At 38.5% G+C, this 21,191-nt stretch overlaps 1 protein-coding gene across 2 annotated transcripts; it reads left to right on the top strand.

Annotated features, from left to right (window-relative positions):
• Window positions 1-1,119: 1,119 nt before the first annotated feature.
• On the top strand, window positions 1,120-16,470 carry LOC576972 (signal peptide peptidase-like 2B). Of its 2 annotated transcripts, none has more exons than XM_030972216.1 (14): window positions 1,120-1,250; window positions 5,191-5,307; window positions 6,499-6,675; window positions 7,244-7,324; window positions 8,010-8,149; window positions 9,318-9,517; window positions 9,865-9,961; window positions 10,228-10,417; window positions 10,925-10,999; window positions 11,424-11,480; window positions 11,850-11,946; window positions 12,223-12,300; window positions 12,829-12,983; window positions 14,102-16,470. In XM_030972216.1, exons 1-14 carry the CDS (start codon window positions 1,200-1,202, stop codon window positions 14,249-14,251), a joined length of 1,665 nt encoding a protein of 554 aa, XP_030828076.1. In that variant the 5' UTR covers window positions 1,120-1,199; the 3' UTR covers window positions 14,252-16,470. The 2 variants fall into 2 exon arrangements, with proteins under 2 accessions (XP_030828076.1, XP_030828077.1); XM_030972217.1 differs by having other exon boundaries at window positions 12,829-13,043; window positions 14,102-14,188.
• Window positions 16,471-21,191: the final 4,721 nt, after the last annotated feature.

The raw sequence follows: 21,191 nt of genomic DNA, 5'->3' as shown, positions 1-21,191 counted from the left end.
GGCCTTTCAAATTTAAGTCTATTGAAAGCATTCCCCCACCTAGCCTTTCTAAAGTTCCTTCTCCGGCATTCCCCCAAATTGCACTATACAGTAATCAAACTTACATTGAATTACTGATTTGTACAATATTTGTGCAGTTTGCTGTGTAACATATGGTCTAATTAAGTTTTTCTTATGGCAGGCGCGGATTCTTTCCCTCTTTCCTTCTATTTCTCCTTAATATACTTTTTCAAAACAAGTGGGAGGGGAAGCTTGAGCCGGCCCCCGAGCCCCGCCGTTCCGCAGGCCCTGGCATGTAAGCCTCTCAATAAGCATATTTTCGCCTGACGGTAATTTTAGGAATTTTTCATTTTCCAAGAAGCGCATAAAAAAGTATATATTAAAAAATGAGGAAATATCTCAGAACATTATGTCATTTCAGCAACATTTGTAAATCACCGGTATCGAATTAGAAACAAACCACATTTGAATTTTATTTGGGCGGGGGCACCCACCCCCATCCGTTTGCCAGTGCATCCCCCACCGGCCAGTGGCGGATCCAGGGGGGGGGGGCGTGGGGGGCCCGGCCCCCCTGGGAAAAAAAAACCGTGTAAAAGCTTTTTTGGGGGGATGGGCCCCCACCCCTGGCGCTCAATGGGAGGGGGTGCAAATTTTCAAATTTTCAAGGGCCAAAAAAAAAAAAGTGCGAGAAAATTGCAACTGATACCCCCCTCCCCCTTTTCTTTGTTCTTCTTCCTCTTATTTTCTTTTTTCTTTCCCTATATTTCATTCTCTCTTATTTTTTGATGGGGGGGGGGGGGGAGAAGGAGGAAGGCAACAGCCTGGGAGGCAAGGCCCTTTTGCGCCCCTCGATCTCCTTTTCCCCCTTTTGTTTTCTTATTCCTCTTCTTTCTTTCCCTTTCTCTTCTCCTTCCCTTTCCCTTCCTTTCCTTCTCTCTTGCTCTCTCCAAATAAATAAATTTTAAAAAAACTATAAAAAAAAACAACATACAAACAAGGTAACATCCTTTTGTAATGTTTTTCATTGGAAACTTGTCATGATAACAACAACCACGATCTCCCCCAAGCATATGCTGTTCACACTGATCTGCATGCCTTTCGTGCAGCTGCAGTGTACGTGTACATACGTGTCAGATATCAGCAGTGTAAACGTCGCTTGTTTAGGGTTTGACAACTGAGCTGAGCTGAGTAAAATTGAAATGGCGTTCTTGCGACCGGTATTTTTTCTTCTTTTGGCTGTTTTGCAGACGGTATGATGTTTATGTTTATACGAATTATGGGATTTACTACTTAAGAATATAAATTTGTGAATATCAATGTGTTTACGAAGTAATTGATCCCGTGACGGTGACTTGTTTGAGTGACTGTGCAGAGTGAGCAATTGAACTTCTGTGTTTATGTGTTGTAATACTGCAGTGCTATGCAATCAAGTCCCATATGCTCACATTTGTGTCTGTCCTTGTGGTGGAAGAAGCGATACTTCTACTTCTACTTCTACGACGATACTCAGCAGGCCGCAGGATCCATAAGTCAGGATGTAGATATGGTGTCGGACATGTAAGATAATATTTAATGTAGCTGTAAGTGTGTGGGTTAATCTACACAGAGAATTGTACTTTGATTGGAAAGAGAAGAATCCAAGAAAAATTGGAAAAAGAAGAAAATACAAAATGGGTCTATTTTCTAGACTCTCTAGACCACACATAGACTAGACCTACTAGAGTAAAGGAGGGGGTAATCGACCATCACCAGTTTTCGGCCGATCCGTTGGATGCATGGTAAATTCCCTTTAAAATACATGGCATAACACATTAACAGCATATTACATATCCCACACTAGACCGAAAGCTTCAGTCTCTATAATCGTCGGTTGTTCCACTGAGACTACGTCTGGCTCCACTAGACCTCCGGTTATAGAGACTGAACGACTGCCTATGCCAGCCTGTGTTGAACTTATTCCGCTAGATTTTAGCCGCTAGGCCCCTCCCACAAACTTGCCACGGCCGTATTGTTATGCCCCCAAAATCCCCCAAAATGTCATTTTACCTCGTTCATTTCCAATTTTAAATTAGGCCTAGGCTATAATACATCGGTTCCACTTACTAACTTCATTGATATAATCCGTTTAATGGTCCCTTTTAAGGAAATTATCGGTCAAAATCGACATCCATGTTGAAAATCTTGCAAGCCGTGTTTAACTCTCGCTGCCGTCAATCTCATCCCTTCTAGTCTACGCCGAAGGCAAAATTATTATGAAGGAAAAACTGTGCGCCATCTACACGTTCGTAATGGCGTTATCACAGTTTTTCCTTCATAATCATTTTGCCTTCGGCGTAGACTAGAAAGGATGAGATTGACGGCAGCGAGAGTTTAACACGGCTTGCAAGATTTTCAACATGGATGTCGATTTTGACCGATAATTTCTTTAAAAGGGACCATTAAACGGATTATATCAATGAAGTTAGTAAGTGGAATCGATGTATTATAGCCTAGGCCTAATTTAAAATTGGAAATGAACGAGGTAAAATGACATTTTGGGGGATTTTGGGGGCATAACAATACGGCCGTGGCAAGTTTGTGGGAGGGGCCTAGCGGCTAAAATCTAGCGGAATAAGTTCAACATAGGCTGGCATAGGCGATCGTTCTGTCTCTATAACCGGAGGTCTAGTGGAGCCAGACGTAGTCTCAGTGGAACAACCGACGATTATAGAGACTGAAGCTTTCGGTCTAATCCCACACATACCATACCATGCCAGAGTCACTGAAGAACCACATTTGCAATGGAAAATATATTCTAAAATATCACATTTTAGCGATGTAATTGGCGGTCCCGCTACCAGTATCTGAAAAATCAAGTATCTTACTGGTGTCTGTAAGAAATATGGGTACCATAAAATGAGCTTTATTTTAAGTATTTTTCAGATTTAGACCCCGATTTTTGTGCTAGTCGCAAGCTCAAAAGTATCTCATCACATGTATTGAATCAATGCAGCCAGACACCGCTTTTTTGTTGTTTAAATAATAGTAATATTTGCTTCATGATTTAAACAAGAAATGATAATAAATAGGAAGTAAAGAGTCCCAAAAAAAGGATTTTGTCTTAAGTGGTCGAAAACCCCCTCCTTTACTCTAGAGCAGGCCTTCTCAACTGGTGGCGCGTGCACCACTTGTGGCGTTTGCGGCCCGGCCCCCCCACTCAGAGGTCGGAATGACCGCATGCGTGTTGCCAAAATGTCCGGTAAAGGGGTACTTTTCGTGCGACAAAGTCCGGCCCGAGATTTGTGAAAAAAGGGGTGTATTTGACTTTTCACCCGGAGATTTCTTTAAAAAGGGGGTGTTTTTCTTTTTCTCTCTCATCTCTTTGGACTCCTGAGAAATTATTCCGAATTTAGGGGGGTACATTGAGCATTTTTCCTGATTTAGGGGGGTCTCCAAGGCAGGAAAAGCCCGCGAAAAGCCCGCGAAAAGCCTGCGAAAAGCCCGCGAAAGGGGGGTTCGGAAATGTTGGCAGTCCCCAGATAGGGGGTGCTTTCAAAAAGAGGGTACGAGCATATGCGTACCCTTAATAACACTGAGTGGGGGGGCCGGGGTTTGCGGTCAGTCGGAGTGGCGCGCGACTGTTGCAACAACAAAACAAAAAATAGAAAGAAAGAAAGAAAATATACATTTTAGAATTAAATACTTAGCTAAATCAAGAAGTTGCAGTCGAATTTGAGCCCAAAATGCTTGCTTGATAAACAGGAAGAAAGGGGGTACTCATCGTTTTTTACCATTTAATATGACTCTAAACCTAATTTCAGAGACTCAACTAAACCTAATCTCTGAACAACAGTTAGCTTACTATGGGCTACTAATTTTAACATTACCAATCTCTGGAAACATCTTGTTTTTGTTTGTTTGATTTTCACTTTATTTTGACATTTCCTGTGTTTATTGCAGCCAAAAAACTACATATAATTTTACCTCCAGTGTAATTGTACCCAAGAATTGTACTAGTTTTTTCACATCAATATGAAATTAGGCTTGATTATATTGTGGAATAAAATAGTGTTAAAAATGCCCCATTTGGGCCTTTAGAAAGCCCTACAATCCACCAGCTTCAGAGGTCTCCGCCCCCTGCTACCCCCCGTTGGGGCTTCGCCCCTCGACCCCTTCCGTTTTCAGTCAAACATACAGGGTGGCACTTCAACTGCAAATTCTTTTCGTTTTGGCACTTCTAATAAACTAGTTGAGAAGGCCTGCTCTAGAGTCTAGAGTAAAGGAGGGGGTAATCGATCATCTCCAGTTTTTGGCCGATCCGTTGGATGCATGTTTAAATCCCTTTAAAATACATCGCATAATAGCAATACAAATATCCCACAAGATTTTGAACATCGGGCTCTAAATCTGAAAAATACTTGAAATAAAGCTCATTTTATAGTACCCATATTCCTTACAGACACGCGTAAGATACTCTATTTTTCAGATTCGGGTAGCGGGACCGCCGATTAATGTGATTTTAAGGATATATTTTCTATTGCAAAAGTGGTTCTTCAGTGACTCTGGCATGGTATGGTATGTGTGGGATATGTGATATGCTATTATACAATGTATTTTAAAGGGATTTTACCATGCATCCAACGGACCGGCCGAAAACTGCCAAAGGCCGATTACCCCCTCCTTTACTCTACAGTCTAGATCTAGGTCTCGTAGATCTAGGGTCTAGAGCCAGAGGAGGAGGAGGAGGAAGAAACTTGGGCAAGACTTGTTCAGCCACAGTGTCCTCAACGACTGAAACTCCCTTACTGACTCAGTAGTATCTGCAACCTCGTTGAATAGCTTTAAAGCCAGACTTGACAAACACTGGAACTTGGAAGAAGGAGCAATATAATTTGCCCTTCACCCAGCGCTTAGAACTTTAGCTTACATTTAGCGCATGTGGCATGTGCAGAATGTTCATCCGATCTCTCAAATCGCAGCCTCATTTTACTAAATTGGCGCTGACAAGGACCGTTCTAATCGGCTATCGCTGGCTTCCATTCACTCAAGGTTATAAGATATTGGTGCGAGGAGCAAGCTTGCGATTTTCTGTTTGATTTGATACCAAAGTTATGATATTTCAGTCTAACCCTCTATTTCTTACGATTTTTTCAGGATCCTTAAAAGGTTAAGTATTGTAAATGACTTTTTTTTCCTCGTTTTTTAATTCAGATTCAAGCATTCTATGGCATTGTTTCGGTGCAATATGGTGGTGAAGAAAGTAGTAGAGAATACTGCATCATGTATGACTCCAAACAATACAAACTACCAACGAAGCTTGACCAGTCAGTAAGTACTTTGAAAGTAATATTGTTTGCATTGCATTATTACTAAAATTGTATTGTCACTATATCAGGTATTGTGTCAGCGTGGAAAGCAGACTTAGAGTTGCAGTATGAGTCATATGTGGTGGCAGACATTTAACCATGTATCAGTATGAAGTTAGCCCATGAGCATGTACTTATTATGTACACTCTGCTAATTTCCACACAAAATAGAATAGTTAACTGCACATACCATTTTATATGGTTTCTAATACTAGATATGGCTAAGGCAGGGGGTATTCTAGTCATTAGTGAGACAGGAGGGTAAGACTATGTCTCTATTATACAGAATCATTACAGAACTGAAAGTGGGTAATCCCCTCAGATAGTACATGTACGATATCATTGATCTTTGGGTAGTTCATTGATTGAGTTTCTTATCATAGTAGCTCTCTTAAGTAGATGTATTGATACAATTAAGTACACATGCATTTTTATGCCTCCGTTACGAAGTAGCCGGAGGCATTATGTTTTTGGGTTGTCCGTCCGTCCGTACGTCTGTACGTACGTATGTATGTACGTCCCGTTCTCGTGATCGCGTTATCTCAAGAACCGACTGATGGATTCCTACCAAACTTTGGTCATGTATGTAACTTGCAGAGCCAATGAACTGATTAGATTTTGGGGTCACGAGGTCAAAGGTCAAAGGTCACAGGGCTCATTATGTGTGCAAAAATAGCTTGTGATCACGTTATCTCAAGAACCGACTGATGGATTCCTACCAAACTTTGGTCATGTATGTAACTTGCCAAGCCTATGAACTGATTAGATTTTGGGGTCACAAGGTCAAAGGTCACAGGGCTCATTATGTATGCAAAAATAGCTTGTGATCGCGTTATCTCAAGAACCGATGGATGGATTACCATCAAACTCAAGACATGCATATATGTATTTTGCATTTGAGGTCATGAGTTAAAAGATCAAAGGGTCATACATGTATATGAGAAATAGCTTGTATAATCACGATATTCTGAGAACCTGTTATGGATTACAACCGAACTTGAATTTGTAATAATTCTTCCGTTTTGGTTTGTAAAATTGCTCTATGACGGAGGCATCACTTTCGACTGCGCGCAGTCGAAGTTCCATCTAGTTTTAATTAGCTTTGTAATATAAATGCATGTGTGACTGATATTATTATTTTTCCTGTCTACAGGCATACAAGCCCCTGGCTGACCTGACACCATCTGTCCTATGTGGCGACTCCAAGGTCTCTTCCTTGGAAGGTCGTGTCGCAGCTGTAATGAGAGGCAATTGTACCTTCACAGAGAAGGGTGTACATGCACAGCAGGCTAAGGCAGAGGGTGTTCTAGTCATTAGTGAGACAGGAGTGGTGAGTCTCTATCATACTTGTTTCTAGAAATGTGTACAGTATGGAACCTTGGAAACAGAGACTTCTATACACAGAGTTTTGTCAACTCGGTTTCACTTGATCACAACATGGCATATATTCTTTTGCTTTATGGAACCTTGGAAACAGAGACTTCTATACCCAGAGTTTGACCAACTCGGTTTCACTTGGTCGCAACATGGCATAGATTCTTTTGCTTTGTGCTTGCCCAACTAGGCAGTATTCACTATTCACCATACTGTGCCAAACCCGAACTAGGTTGCCCAATCTCTCTTAACAAATGGCTCTGCTTGGATAAATATTGCTTTCATGATGTGCTCTATTTTTTGAATTTTCCAGTAGTGGTGTATTCTAGATTTTCACACTTGTATAATGACGTAAATAGTAATTAATAAAATGATGAAGTTATGTAGCAGTAAAGCCAGACACCTCTGTATCTTATCAGTTTGGTATTATGTTTACCGGTACATCAGTAACAATGTAATCCGCATTCATGGATGTTTAAGAAGTAGAGTAAGATTAACTTTTACTCTCATTCTTTCCCTATTAGACTGCTCCATCCTTCAATGAATCTGTCAAGATTGATATACCTATTGTTCTCCTAGAAGACAAAGACTTCCAAGACCTAACCGTGAGTAGATGTATATTTTGATTAAGCATTATTTATGGATTATGATGTGTTTAGAAGTTATAAATTAATCTCCTTCCTAAATAAACTAATATTTATTTTGTTCTATTCTTATAATTCATGACAGAGATACACTCATTCTAACTCCATAGGATAATGCAATGTTGTTAATATTGAGAGTCATTGCTTGATATTATCTGTATCCATTTGAGTTTTCCATGCTTGCTTCAGTAGATTGATTACACTTCAATGTAGTTTACATGCTGTTTGCAATTTTCCAATAAAAAACATTGCTACCTGTATTTTTGAATGAATATCTACATGTATGAATGAATGCTGGTGTGAATTATAAGAAAGCCTCATCACATTTAACACACTAAACTGCCATTGGAAAAAAAAACACTGTGGCAATATGAATAGTTAAGTTAAGGTAACAAAAATAGCTGCATGCAATTAAGGCCTCTACACATAGGTATAAATGCTCATCTGCATGTATAAGATACATAAAGCGCACCATGCTTACATAATTTTATTTTGCTTTTTTATTTTATTCTTTTGGGATATATGTGGTAACGTCTGAACAGGGATATTAAGATATTAAACACTTATGAATAAACATTTAATATGTCTCTGGTTCATGTCTTATTGTATGTAGTAGTAGTTTGTTCTCCCTATTCTCCCCCTGCAGAATCAAGGTCCAAGTCCTGAGGTGGCCTTTTACAGCCCCGAACCACCGGAATGGGACTACAACATGATAGTGATCTGGCTAATGGCTACTGGTACCGTGGCCATTGGAGGTTTCTGGGCAGGACTCATGGGTTACAAGCAGTAAGCTTCCTGTCATTGTTGAGAGTTTTGGGTTATGTCAATGTTATTATGCAGCCTAGTTTGATATTTTTCAATGTGGTGGTGGTCCACACCGACGGCTTTTTTATCTGTTTCATTCTATTCAGTGATCTGACACATGCTCCAGTGACGTTTGCTCTTGGCTTTAGTTTGTGAAGGATGAAGAGTTATGTTGGGGTTGGAGTGAGGATTGCAATTGGGTTTCATGTAAGGTTAGGTTTAATAGGATTAGGTATAGTGTTATGTCCAGGGTTGTAGTTAGTGTTAGAAATTAACTATTTATGGAGAAATTGTCACTGAAGCACGTGTTGTAAAAATCTACTGTAGATCACATGGGTTTTGAGTTGAGTCCCAGCTGCGGTAGTAATGCCCTTTGGCAAGTAATGAATCTTCATTTGCCACACTACGCACAGACCTGCCAACCAGTACGATTTAGTCGTATTTAGTACGATTTTTAGAAGCAAATACGACAGTACGATTTTCCTTGATAAAATACGATTTTCAACAACAACAAAAAAAAAAAATGATTTTATTTATTTATTTTTTATTTTTTATATTTTTAATTAATATTTTGTGTGTGCGTCCACCATTTTCAATAGCAAAATGTCCATTCTGTCCTGTAAAGTATCCTACAAGCACCTCACATCGGCAATTTGGGGATGTTTATTGGTTCATCAAACACACCAGTCGTGACGAAATAATGCATATTCAACCAATGATCAATAAAAAAAATTCTTCCTGTAGGTAGAAACTGTAAGAGGCATTGATCCGCGTAACAATCTGTGTTTATTTTCAAGAATACAACTTTTGTCAGTAAAATACAACTTTTGACACTAAAGAATACAGTTTTTGAACTCCAGAGGTTGGCAGGTCTGTATACACTGATAAATTGGTACATGGTTGGAAGTTATTTCCTGATTGCTTTCAGTGCAAGGATCATGATAGTTCTTTGTCGGTGCCTTGAGCATCCCCTTGGAGGGATATAAGTACAATTAAAATGAAGTACAATATAAATGTAATGCTTTCTGGGAGAAATTTCAATAGTTTAAACATATTTGTGGCTTACACCCAGTAAATGAAGTTGTTATTAACAATATTATCAAATCTTAACTTTTTGTGTTTGTCTCTTGACTGTTATTACAACCCACAGACACAAGCGAGAAAAGAGACATGAGAGACGGGATGGCCAGGGTCACTACCAGAATGTGAACAGCGGGGACTCCAGTGAATCAGATGAGGAGGAGAGTGAGGAGGCTGAATCTGTGACTATCACCCCTCCTATCGTTATCTGTTGGGTCCTCATGGTCATGGTTATGCTACTTCTTCTATTTTTCTTCTACAGCCCAGTCGGTAAGTCAGCTACATGTATTCTTTTCCAGGTCTGTGGAAACCTCAACAAAATTATTGTGAAATGGGTGTCTATACACTGTGTTGTTTATTCATCTTTTTTCTAAATTCCTTGTGGGCTTAATTGCAGAGTACAATACCATGCACCAGTACATTGTATTTAGGGTCAAGGTTAGGTTTTGGTTAAGTTTACTTTTTTGGTTAGGTATTCTGCAATACCATTGTTTGAGTAATCTGTGTTGAAAAGAAATAAAAATCAGATTATGATGAAATGATAGAAGAATTTGCATGAATTGTTCACCATATCATATTCCATTTTTTTTCATTCTTTTCTCACATCTTTATTCCAGTTTATGTTGTGATTGCCCTATACTGCATGGGAGCTTGGTCAGGCATGCATACTACATTGCTACCTGCTGTAACATTTGCTTTCCCTTGTAAAGAAAGGTAAGTTTATCTTTCTGATGTATTCACTTTCCCCTGTCAATGGATTTGGAGATGCATTCTTTAGTTGTTATATAGTATATTCTGCCGCAAAGGATGTACCATTTTAAAGAAATTGCATATGATTAATTTCCCATATTCATTTTCCAGCTTAGTGGAGAATGTAAATAAGGACACAGCAAATATGAAAATAAACAAGGCATGCAGCTATAATGCTTAATATATTCCTATTTAAACAATGATGTACTGAAATCTTGATTTCTCTACAGACTGCCCCTTATTCCTGTGTTCCAGAAGCGTCCTACTGTCATAAGCGCCATACTATGGCTTGGCTGTGGAGCGTTCGTCCTTACATGGTTCTTCTATCGTAAGGAGTCATTTGCCTGGATCTTACTGGATCTCTTAGGCATATGCTTCTGTATCAGTGTACTCAAGGTGGTTCGTCTGCCAAACTTCAAAGTGAGTTCTCCAGGGATCCTTTGTGTTATTTTACAGTGAGTTTTGGGGGAGGGCTCAGCAATTAGGGTCATTAATGTTCTAGAGACTTGTCATGGGAAAACTACCCCCTGGTTAAAATGGTCCTACTTTAACCAAATCCTGGATCACTCGCCACTTTACCTAATCCTAACTACGAACTAGACCTAAAACACTATTGCAACCCTTTTCCTAACCCCATATCTTTGACAAAATAAATTCTAGAGCTAGTGTCTGGTAATTGGTCAAGTATCATTGAGGTAGTCACCAGTATAGGATTTTGAACACTTATACACACCCAAAGACGTGACCAAAATAAAATCTGGGCTCAGATAAAATTTATTGTTGGAATAAATGGTTTATTGCCGCCACACAACTGAAGGTGGTAGGCATATAAGATGCTTATTTTCAAACATGTACTAGCTATTGTAGCAAAAGACATACTGTTGAATCCTGATTGCTTATATCATGCATTTTGTCTTCTTCACACAGACATGTGTTCTCCTTCTATCACTCCTGTTTGTCTACGATGTCTTCTTTGTTTTCATCACTCCTCATTTTACAAAGGTGAGTAGTACTAGTAACAATTCTCAGTTCAGGTTTGTTAGTGGGAGGTCATTCACTGAATTTGAATACTATTGTCTGGAAGAAAACTCAACGTCATAACATATTTAAAATCATATCATATCGATATAGTAAATGGATGTATACAGAACACTGTGAACATGGTACAACACAGGACAACACAACACAAAACAGCACAACACAAATACCTCGCTCTAGTCAGTTTTAAGGCTCACCCTGACATCAAGGTTATATATCATGTAACTACTTGTAATTTTTCATGATATAATATTGTAATCTTCATCTGGAACTTTGCAAGATGATGTTGATTTTATGACTTGATATTGTGGAAAGAAAAGATATATTCTGCAATTATTTATTTATTAACTTATTTAATGAGAATATCCACTCTTCCTTGACTTTTCAGACTGGAGAGAGTGTGATGGTTAAAGTAGCCACTGGTGGCGAGTCAGCTTCAGAACAGGTAATTTTGTTTAATTAATATTTTTACTGTCTATTGTATAAAATCTGTCTTTTCTCTCTCTAGCTATTTCCTTGTCAGTAAGTCACTGCATATATGTCTATCTGTTTGTTGAATGTATGTCTGTATACTCTCCTCCCATTGTGTCATTATCTCTCTTTTGTTCTATTTCTCTTTCTTTCTCTCTGACCTTTACCGTCTTTAAATTTCTTTCTCTGTCTATCATCCTTTTGTCTCTTTTGGTTGTTTGTTGATATTACTTAATTTATATTGCGTCTCCTAATCTTACACAAAAGAAATTACTTGAAGCATGGAAGAGGAGAGAAACATAGGACTGATATAATCGCAGTACTCTATGTTCTTCTACTCTAGATTCCTGTCCTGCTGACTGTGCCGCGTCTCTGCCACTCAGCATTCTCTGTGTGCAATGTTTACTCCATGCTAGGATTTGGAGACATTCTTGTACCAGGTAAGAAGCCTATTCTTTCTCTTCAGAACTGCTCTTAAATTTGGCTGCAATTTACTGCATTTTCATTAGATTTAAACAAATTCAACTCATGGTTAAATTAATATAATATGAAGGTAATATATCTTTATAGGTGATGAACTTGAAATAGCAATTTAATTGTTTAATTATCAAAAACATTACATTTAATTAGTAAAGATTTTGATTTACTGCACATTGCCTGATAAATCATTCATGTCAACACAATCATTATTGTCATCTTTTTATTTGATTGGACAGGCTTGCTTGTTGGTTTCTGCCACACCTTTGATCTCAAGGTCAAATCCCCTAGGATCTATTACATCACATCAGTTCTTGGTGAGTACTTTATGGTATATTATATGTGTTATTTAGTTTGGTTTGAAAGTGCAATTCACTTGTATTCCACGAATGAATATATCTGTTCATTTTATATTGTCAGTTATGATGAACAGATGATCAGGCAATCCAATTTCTACATGCAACATGGTGGTGGGACCTGGTGATCATTGTTTTATTTTGCCCTAGAATCATTTTAACTTTCAGGAGTATATGCAAATGCCTTATTCACAAGATCATTGTATATCTTTGAACATGTAGGTAAACAAATTCGCAGCACTTCTAAGGTTGAATCTACTTGATTTCAATGTTCAAGTCTATACCTTTATTTCATTATTGTCTGCTGAGAGTTAGACAGGAAGGAGGGCTTAATTTGAGCAAAATTAAGAGTTTGTGCCCTCTAGCTCTCGACAGTTGATTTGATTGTTTTGATTAGTTTACTGCATGAGTCAATATGGAATGCACCAAATAGTAAGCAAACCTACTAGCCAGAATTTATACTCTCTCTCTATCTCTGATCTTTCACAGCATATGGTGTAGGACTGGTCATCACTTTCGTAGCCCTCATCCTAATGCAGACCGGTCAGCCTGCTCTTCTGTACCTGGTACCCTGCACGGTGCTGTCTACCCTAGCCGTAGCGGTGTGCCGTAAGGAGCTCTCTGAGCTCTGGAACGGTGGTCCGGTGAATAACCATCACATATTGTGAATGATGGGGATGGTCGGGAAGGAGAAAAATGACTAGGAAAGTTGCAAGGAATTGGGTTCTTTTGACATTTTGTGTGTTTCATGTGTAGCCCATCTTTTGTCATTGTATACCAGACCTGATATAGTGAGGATGGTGTTCTATTCCTGTGCATGTGCATGTAGCTATTACATTTCTTAACTAGATTTCTGGCTACATGCTGTCTATTGTAGATTCAGTTCTTGGAATATCTCTGTCTGTATGGAATTTTATAACCAATTATGGATAGTGATATTAACCCACATTGTGGATACTTCATTTAAGCATCAAGAATTGTTGTCTTTGTACTTCTTGTAGAAAATCAGCCAAGATAAAATGTTTAGTGTACTTTTGGGCTGTCCTTGTGGTTCTACTTTTCTTTCTTGATACCTGGTTTTCTTTCATTGTGTGTCTTTTAGATCATCTTGTTTGTGTCTGAGATTATTTTCATTTATGATCCAGGAACATTTAGTAATGTTTTGGACGGTATTCCTTTCAACCATGTTAGCTTACTGCCTTCTCCTCTGGTTTTCACCCTTTCTTGATACCAGGCTTGGTAGCATTTCAACTTATTCTTTGACATTACCTATTTGTGCCATGAAGTGGCTTCATGTATGATCCATTTACTTAATATTTAGCACTGTGGGTTCTGTATCATCTTCTTAATTGTACATTTTGGCTGTCATTTAGTTCTATTTTCTTTATTGGTGCAAGGTTTTTTCTGTTGTTGTGTTCATTATCTTTAAAATTCTCTTCATGTCTGTTCCTGAAAAATATAGTACGTTATTGGACTGTTACCATGTTTTGTGTAATTAAGTTTGTTCTCAAGTCCTTTAAAAGAAAAATGGTTTTACTCTGTTTTTCTTAGTGTTGTTTGTGTGTTAATCATCATCATGGCTTATTTACTCATCGATGGACATAATGTGTACAATACCTTTGTCCTATCCTTGTTTTCTGTCTTGGTTTCGTGCTTCAGTTCAACATCTTATGGACTAAATATTCTTAAATATTCTTGAGTTGTGTTTATTGTTATTACTTGATGTTTACTTTTTCCTGCTGTTTTCTTCTTTGACATGCAGAAAGTGAGACAAGAGACGGATTCTCGCCCACCATCATCAGCAACGCTACAGTCTACAGATGGAGGACACGTGAACGAGGCCATCTCAGAGGAGAATTTATCTACTCCTACTCCTCAAAACCAAGATCATATAGAAAGCTCCCAAAAGTGAACAGTTGTATGTCATGTGTGGGAAAGCTATCTGGATTCTGGTTACGCTTCATTTATTTTCTCACTTTGTAGTATTAAGCAGGGAGGTTAGGGAGTGCTCAATATTAAATGTAAAGTAGGTTGCTTGAGCATATGAGGCTGTTGATATGTGTACATGAAAGACGTAATGCAATGGATGAGAGAATGAAAGATGAGTATATGTACTTTGATCCTCTCTTGAAGTGATTTATGAAATTAATCTTAAACACTGTAAAAAAAAGTTTCTGTTTTATGGTTATGAGGTTGTTAGGCCTCGCCACACCTATTGTTTTTCATACAGATTAGAAGATTTTTATATCTTGATAAATGTGTATCTATTGGTTCTGACAGTATTGGTTTCATTTGGAAATGCATATGTTCCAGTTAAAATTTTAACCAAAAGAAAGATTAAATAGATTGTTGGGACATTTTTTCATTCAAATCGTATGATGTAGTGAACAACATATTTTCTATATTTACTTATGGAATCTTTTTAATGTGTTTGTATCAATGTATAATGTCATGATAATGATTTATTTTATTGATTGAAGGGACATACACATACTGTATTTACATGTACGCAGATTTTCATTGATACAACTCGTAGGATAGCTGTGTGATGTCAATTTCACATGTTTTTTTTTTGTCTGTTAAGTTGTACAGAAAGATTTGCATCTTAGCATTGATAAAGAACCCAGTGGGCTTGCACATAATAGTTCTCAAGTTTTTAATTTATCTTCTGAAATATCTTAGTATCCTAAGTGTTCAGAAAATTATGTTATAAAGAACGTATAAAAACATTGGCTAAATGTTTACTGCTGACTTAAGTGTTACTAGTTGATATTGTTGTACAAGAAGTGGTCGTTTCATAAATTGAGATTTCAGATTTATTCAATATTTTCTCTCTCATATGTGAATAATATTAATTGGTAAATTTACATCAGAAACAAAGAAGTGATTTAATTAGAACACTTTTTTTACATTATATAAAATGGATCTATTTAGGTCTATTCCCCCCCCCCCTCCCCCATTTTGACACATTTATTGTACCAATTTCCAATGAGGGCAGGGGAAGAGAATCACAACTTGAAATTATATGCATATTTTATGATTTGTGCTTCTTTGTTTATTTTTATAAGTGCAATGTAAATAGTATGTGTGAGGATACAGTATTCATTTGTTTAAGAAGAATAAGCAGATAAATATAGATATGTAAATATTGCAGTATGTAAATTTAAACATGACCTAGTTTGAAATTCATATGTTAGTAGTTTTACTCTTCATTTTAACTTATATTCACTTAATATGCATACTAAAAGAGAGCACTTGTGGTATTTTTTACTTGAAATTGGCCCACCGGTATACTATGCCTAAAACACAAAAAAATTGGACTTATTATAAAGATAAGAGATATTTGAAAATACGGTATCATTATGTATCCTTTCTCAGCATATATTCCATACAAAAGATAATACACAACAAATATGAAAAGAATTGTATAGATTGTCATAGAAATGCAAACTGTCACTCTCACTGATACATGGTATACAAAATGAGAACAAAGATTGAAGTGCACATCAATGACTTACAAAGAAAAAGATATATTTTCATGGCAAAGGTGTGTGTGGTTAACGTTATCTTTGTTTAGATTGTATTATTGAATAGCCTGAAAAGTTATACAAGTTTACCAAATAAACTTTTGTCCAATGATAGCATTTTACGTAGCATGTGCTGAGAAAGGATAAATTACAGGGAAAATGTGTTTCTTTATTGTCATTTTTAGAAGCATAATTTTAATTAGTGTCCCTTCAGATGATTCTTTTTTATATATATATTCTATGTATTTGCAGTTTGCTAGTTAAACCTCTACCCCTTGTTCTTAACATATATTTACTTAATGAAAATAACAAGAGTTGAACCATGTTAATATGATCTTTCATTTTTTTTAAACATGGTTTTATTCTATGGTATGTGCAGATGATTTCTTATGGAAAAAATAACGGCTTTACAAATTCTTTTTAATCTAGCATGTTTATAATGAGAGGAAAATTGATTCATCAATCAAAATGTAACTAAATATGAAGTCTAATACAGTTAAAGAGATGTTCAGGAAGATTACATTGTTGTCCTTTTTTGGTTTGCATGCTGGTGATTCTTGCAAATAAAGATGCATAAAATTCCATTTTCAATTGGAAACCTTGACTTTGTATATCTTGAATGGCTTCATTTATGACTGAGAAGGAAAGGGGGAGAAACATAATTGTATACCAGTGGAGTTGTGTGGGTGAAAACTAGACATTGAGTGTGCAAGGGCAATATGGGGATGACCACTGGTCCTATTGTGTGGATGAATTTCAAATTAACAAGTCCATTAATTAGGAGTAGGACATGGGAGAGGGATGTATCTTTTTTTTATTTCATGCTACCTTCCCTCTCTTCTCTTTTTTTTAAATTAAAAAAATATTTTTTGTCTCCCTGCATGTAGCTACCCCACTGATACTGTACATGTTGTATGCTAATGTGTGTGCATGGTGTGTTTGAATTTTTGTGTGAACATAATGGAACAGAGAAGGAAAAAGAACAAGTAGTTTAGTGAATTAATGTGGAGAATGGAACAAGGGGGAAATGAGGTGCATATAGACCTACTTTATAAATGGAAAAGTGTCAAATGAGGTATGGTTTGCAATTATATTATGTGGAAAAAAACAAATCAACACAATCTTTTCTAACACGAAACCAGTGTTTCCCTTTTTCCATGGACTGACTGAATTCCATCAGACAGGCGCGGATCCAGGGGGGGGGGGGGCCGAGCGGGCCTTGGCCCCCCCCCCCGCAAAAAAAAAAAAAAAAAGAGAAGAAGGAAAAGAAGGGAGAAAGGGAAACGGGAAAGAAAGAAGAGGAAGAAGAAAAGTAAAGGGGGAAGAAGGAAATCGGGGGGGGGGGGCGAAAGGGCCTTGCCTCCCAGGCTGTTAACCCCCCCCCCCCCAATCAAAAAAAAATAAGAGAGAAGGAAGGAAAGGGAAAGAAAAAAAAAGGAAAAGAGGAGATACTGGCGTACTGATAGAGGGGGGGGGGGGGCTTGGGGGAAATCAAATTCAAACGTGGTTTATTTCTGATTCCACAACGGTGTATTACAAATAATGCTGAAATGACATAATTTCCGAAATTTTTCCTCACTTTTTAGTAAATTATACGTTTGTATGTGTTTGTTGGAAAATAAAAAAAATTCCTAAATTTACAACCAGGCAAAAAATATGATTCTTGAGATTCCTACATGTCAGGGCCCGAGGTACGGCGGGGATCAAGAGCCTCGAGGCATCAAAATATGCTCATCTGACCGTGATTAAATGCCTAAAACCCCTAAGCTTCTAGGGCCCTACGGCGGCCTCTTAGATGATCATCTGACGGTAATTTAATGCCTAAAACCCCTGATTTTTTTGGGCTCCGCCCCCTGGACCCCACGCCAAATAGTGACTTGCCAGTGTCACAAAATAATAAGGTATACACAAAAATATGCTCATCTGACCTTAATTAAACGCCTAAAACCGCTGGGCTTAGCGACCCCACCTCTTTGAAATTCAGACAAGGATTAAGAGTATTGTAACAAATCAGGGTTTTAGTATTGGACGAAGGTTAAGCATTTTCTGTTGTACGAGCATGCGCTATAGCAATATGGTGCATCGTTGATTTAGCAATTACCAAACTGAAGGAAAATGAGCATAAATTACATATTTTGATCATGTTGGTGCAATTATCATGTTTCTTTTGGGGATATTACTTGTATAGTAGTGATCTAATCAGGAATAAGGGGTTATACTGAAGATTATATGTGAAGATTTTATGGGATTAGCAGAAATATTGTGTTGAAGTGTTGTTTTACTAACGAGGACATAATTGTTCTTTTACACGTTTATGTATAGGGAAATTGTTACGATGGTCAGGGTTGTGCATCTAGGGCTTTCCACTGCACTGTATCCGATACAGGCCAGCCTCACCGAGGCTGGCCTGATAGTTGGCTTGATAGTTGGCCTGATAGTTGGCCTGATAGTTGGCCTGATAGTTGGCCTGGCCTAAGCCTCTAAGCTAAGTCTCACATAATTTGCACTGTACTTGTACTGAGTTTACCCGATTGTTGAATGGATCGCAATAAAGATTTTCAACCTACACATCATGATTGGTTTGATTTCTTGGAGCAGTGAAACCAAGGGACGAGAACCTGTGACAAGTGTTGACAAGGGAAATTGATTGTTCGAAGGATGCTCAATTGATTGATGCTGTGAACGAGACGTTTAGGTGACCGATTGTAGTCGATGGACGAATGATTGTTGAGATCCGTGTGAGCAGTTAATAACTCCAGCCATTAAGCTACGGGCATATATTTTGTCCAAACGGACGGAGAGCGCCTGGCCGACACGGGGCATCCTGACAAATATTCCGTGTCAAGCCAAGGTGGCGAAAACGTGTCCGTTACAGTATAGAGAACGGTACAACGCATCGTTTTCTTTCTCGCGCAGGAGGGGAGGAGGGGGGGGGGGGGCTGAATTGAGACGAGGATTCAGATTCAGAGGCGAGAACGGTAATACGAATCTTTAATTATTTAATGAAACGTAAAAGCTTATGCGCTTCGCGCGGGATGGAGGGGTAACTAAATTCCGATGAGGATTATTTTCGAGAACGGTACAATGAATCGTCTTCTTCTCTAATGATTAAATGAAGATTAAAAGCTTCCGCGCTTTGCGCGGGAGGGGGGAACCTGAATTCAGACGAGGATTAAGAGTCGAGAACTGTACAACAAATCGTCTTCTTTCTCTAATGATTTAATGAAACGTAGAAGCTTCCGCGCTTCGTGCAGGAGGGGGAGGGGGAGGAACTGAATTTAGACAAGGATTAAGAGTCGGAAACTGTACAACGAATCGTCTTCTTCTCTAATGATTATATGAAGATTAAAAGCTTCCGCGCCTCGCGCGGGAGGGGGGAACCTGAATTCAGACGAGGATTAAGAGTCGAGAACTGTAAAACGAATCGTCTTCTTTCTCTAATGATTTAATGAAACGTAGAAGCTTCCGCGCTTCGCGCAGGAGGGGGAGGGGGGGGGGGGACTGATTTTAGACAAGGATTAAGAGTCGAGAACTTTACAACGAATCGTTTTCTTCCTCTAATAATTTAATGAAATGTAAAAGCTTCCGCGCTTCGCGCGGGAGGGGGGGGGGGGCATAATTCAGACGAGGATTAAGAGTCGAGAACGGTACAACGAATCGTCTTCTTTCTTTAATAGATTAATAAAACGTCAAAGCTTCCGCGCTTCGCGCAGGAGGGGAGGGTGAGGAACTGAATTTAGACAAGGATTAAGAGTCGAGGACTGTACAACTAATCGTTTTCTTCCTCTAATAATTTAATGAAATGTAAAAGCTTCCGCGCTTCGCGCGGGAGGGGGGAACCTGAATTCAGACGAGGATTAAGAGTCGAGAACTGTACAACAAATCGTCTTCTTTCTCTAATAATTTAATAAGTCGTAAAATTTTCCGCGCTTCGCGCGGGAGGGGAAAAACTAAATTCAGACGAGAATTATTTTCGAGAACGGTACAACGAATCGTCTTCTTTCTTTAATAGTTTAATAAAACGTCAAAGCTTCCGCGTTTCGCGCAGGAGGAGGAGGGGGGACTAATTTTAGACAAGGATTAAGAGTCGAGAACTTTACAACGAATCGTTTTCTTCCTCTAATAATTTAATGAAATGTAAAAGCTTCCGCGCTTCGCGCGGGAGGGGGGGGCATAATTCAGACGAGGATTAAGAGTCGAGAACGGTACAACGAATCGTCTTCTTTTTTTAATAGTTTAATAAAACGTCAAAGCTTCCGCGCTTCGCGCAGGAGGGGAGGGTGAGGAACTGAATTTAGACAAGGATTAAGAGTCGAGGACTGTACAACTAATCGTTTTCTTCCTCTAATAATTTAATGAAATTTAAAAGCTTCCGCGCTTCGCGCGGGAGGGGGGAACCTGAATTCAGACGAGGATTAAGAGTCGAGAACTGTACAACAAATCGTTTTCTTCCTCTAATAATTTAATGAAATTTAAAAGCTTCCGCGCTTCGCGCGGGAGGGGAAAAACTAAATTCAGACGAGAATTATTTTCGAGAACAGTACAACGAATCGTCTTCTTTCTTTAATAGTTTAATAAAACGTCAAAGCTTCCGCGCTTCGCGCAGGAGGGGGAGGGGGGCTGAATTTAGACAAGGATTAAGAGTCGAGAACAGTACAACGAATCGTCTTCTTTCTCTAATAATTTAATAAGTCGTAAAATTTTCCGCGCTTCGCGCGGGAGGAGAAAAACTAAATTCAGACGAAAATTGTTTTCGAGAACAGTACAACGAATCGTCTTCTTTCTCTAATAATATAATGAAACGTCAAAGCCTGGGAGGGGGGAACTCGCCCCCCCCGCATTACGTCACTGTTGGTCACCATAACGTACCAATATTTGGCTCGCATAATTTCAAATTTGGCCCCCCCCCCTAAGAAATCCTGGATCCGCGCCTGCCATCAGACCCTCATACTGTATTGTTATGGGTGAATTCATTGACATTCCACATTTTATTTCCATATATCTTTTTAAAGAAGTATGAAATGTTATCTTACAGACCATTGCAAGGGTATGTGTGCAATTCATTTAGGTGATATCAATCAAAACCTAAACTGATTACTGTTTTGGGGGTTTTGGCTAACATATACATATACTGAATGATAAGAGGTGGCGTTCCCATTGAGACAGGAGGGGCACAGTCCCTCTTCTTCACAGTTAAGAAAAATGTCCCTTTTTACTTTGATCAGTTAAGTGTCCCTTTTCTTTTCTAGGGAGTGCCCCCTTCTCAAATGTATCTTTAAAAAATCTTTGAATTTTTCCTCTCTCGCTTCAGCAATCTACCCTTGC

This window comes from Strongylocentrotus purpuratus, unplaced genomic scaffold (assembly GCF_000002235.5).
Source record: "Strongylocentrotus purpuratus isolate Spur 01 unplaced genomic scaffold, Spur_5.0 spur5_scaffold_6, whole genome shotgun sequence".
NCBI classification, from domain to species: Eukaryota; Metazoa; Echinodermata; class Echinoidea; order Camarodonta; family Strongylocentrotidae; genus Strongylocentrotus; species Strongylocentrotus purpuratus.
This window is presented reverse-complemented; position numbering and strand designations above follow the sequence as displayed.